The sequence below is a fragment of the Polyodon spathula genome, unplaced genomic scaffold (assembly GCF_017654505.1).
Source record: "Polyodon spathula isolate WHYD16114869_AA unplaced genomic scaffold, ASM1765450v1 scaffolds_1361, whole genome shotgun sequence".
Taxonomy (NCBI): domain Eukaryota; kingdom Metazoa; phylum Chordata; class Actinopteri; order Acipenseriformes; family Polyodontidae; genus Polyodon; species Polyodon spathula.
Window position 1 is genome coordinate 199 of NW_024472841.1, and position 2,525 is coordinate 2,723.

Below are 2,525 nucleotides of genomic sequence, written 5' to 3' on the forward strand. Positions count from 1 at the left end.
AAGATGTTTTAGCTTTAGATTCAAACAAAAAACATAAATAAAACAAATCTTTCCAAGATCGTTTTTGTTGACTTGCATTTTAGAAATACATTGCCCTACACTTGTCTTACTCCATCACCCTCAGCCCTGCGGTCAAACGAGCCTCCACCAACCGCTCCCCCCCCCCCACCATCCCAAGAAGCAGTGTTGAGAAATCAGGAGGGAGAGGGGGGGTGAAGCTTCGGACTGGGAAGTGTCATCATCTGCTACCATTCCCCATCTGTTCACTGCCACATCACAGAATAAAAAGTTGGCATCTCTGCATCTGCAGATCAATTCCTGAGAGCCGGAGCAAGGACACAAAACTTGGAGCCTTCTCTCTTCGCTTGGTTGCTTTTGCTGCTGTCGGCTGGATATTCCTGTAAGTATGCTTCTTATTAAGATTTATAAATGAACTGGCTGCAGCACCTGTTTTCTTCAGGCTTTTCAGGGGAATAAGAGGAAAGAACATGAAAGCCCTGTAACACAAGTTCTACGGTGAGTGGAATCTCTCTCCCATCCTCTTTCACCAGGTTCCAAGGCATATTGCACTGCTATAGAACGGTAGAGTACACTTTGGATAAACAAAATAACACAGCAGCTGTAGCTCTCAATGCCCCCAGCTGTAGTTATTGCCCGAGTTTGCTTGAGGTTAGCAGCAATTATCACAGTTTTGGTTTGAGTGGTTGTTTTTTTTTATTATTATTTATTTTATTTTAGTAAAAGCAGTGGATCCGTGATTGAAACTGTCGGTTTTTGTTCTCTCCCGCAGGGTCAGTGCCGGGCGGCATAGTTGGGGGTCACGAGGCCCCCCCGCACTCTCGGCCGTACATGGCATCACTGCAGATTCGGAAGCAGCAGAATTGTGGGGGGGTCCTGGTTCGGGAGGACTTTGTGCTGACAGCGGCACACTGCAGCGGGTGAGCCCAGCCTAACACAGGGGCGGCGATACAGCAGTCAGTGCACAGGACTGCTCTCTTACTGAAAGCATGGATCTTGAGGCATACATGCCACTCTGAGCCCCAAAGCGGCAAAGTCAAGTTTGCAACTTTGCACTGCAATTTCAGAAGCGTTTCTACTTTCACAAATGCATTTATTATTATTATTATTATTATTATTAGTTCCTGGTGATTTTACTTAAGAGATCATTCTTCTTGAACTTTTATCGATATTGTAACCTCTGATACCGTAGCACTGTGACTGTGTGCAGTAACCCTGCTTTGTCTTATGCTGTGTTTCGTTGTGTTGCAGGAGGCTCACGGTTGTTCTGGGGGCTCATTCAATCAGCCAGAGGGAGGTGTCTCAGCAGATATTCCGTGTGCAAAAGCACTACAGACACCCCAGCTACCGAGAGGGCATTCTGAAGCATGACATCATGCTGCTGAAGGTAAGCCCTAATTGCGTTCTCTACAGATCAGCTGGCACTCCCCTCTACAGCATATCTCACTGCAGATACTGGACAATGGATACCTGGCCAACCATGCATTACGCTAGGAGTTTAGTCAGTTAAAAGTTGTTCTGTTTTGTGCTTTGCAATTTGATTAAAGTCAATGTAATTTCAATGTCTTTCTTACACGCCCCCTTTACTGTGCTGTGGTGCTTGTAATCATTCCAGTTGGCCTACGTTGCTTCTCCAGTTAATGACACATTTTTTATGTCTAAACCTCCTTTACCTGCTTTTGAAATTCTTTGAGCTTGTCCAGATAGTAGTAACAGATTTGGAATTGGTACATTATATATATATATATATATATATATATATATATATATATATATATATATATATATATATATATATATATATATAAAATTTAAAATACAGATCTATAATATAGAGTTCCGTGCATATTTACGGTTGACCACATGTACACAACACACAGTACGGGATATTAAACGTGCAATTTAAATATTAAGCAATACACAGATGACGAAAGGGAATTCCCCTTACAGCTGGACCGAAACGCCACTTTGAACAGCTACGTGCAGCCGATCCCAGTAAAGAGCAGCGGAGACGTGGCAGAGGGGACGGTTTGCAGCACTGCGGGCTGGGGCTACATCGGCAACAACGGCACATACGCCGATAAACTGCAGGAGGTGGAGACGACCGTGCTGAGCAGGCGAGAGTGCTACCAACGCTGGAAGCGCTATATCAGGATCGACAAAAGCATGACCTGCGCTACAGACCACGGGGCTTTCAAAGGCTTTTGCGAAGTATGTAATGCTAATGCATACCAAGATAACGAATTAAACCTGCTATCACATCCTGAGTTGCGGTGCTGGTTATTTTTAATTCATAGCTGAAGCCTTTTCTTGACATCTCTGATGTACTAAAAACACATAATATTCTGATTTATTGCCACCTGCTGGACTTACCAGAAAGTGCATCTAAATTCTGCATTAAACAGCAATCAGTGAATGTTTAATTAAGGCACAACAAAGCCAAGGTGGTCGATACTCGCCTCATTGATTTACTAATCACTCCAAAATACCCCAAAACCATATTTAAA

General features: G+C 43.5%; 1 protein-coding gene across 1 annotated transcript; it reads left to right on the forward strand.

Annotated features, from left to right (window-relative positions):
* Positions 1-289: 289 nt before the first annotated feature.
* On the forward strand, positions 290-2,319 carry LOC121309571 (mast cell protease 1A-like; the record flags this gene model as incomplete). The annotated part of the gene is made up of 4 exons (XM_041242557.1): positions 290-400; positions 791-938; positions 1,270-1,405; positions 1,969-2,319. Coding segments are annotated over 4 exons (746 nt in total), but the record flags the coding sequence as incomplete, so codon positions are not given.
* Positions 2,320-2,525: the final 206 nt, after the last annotated feature.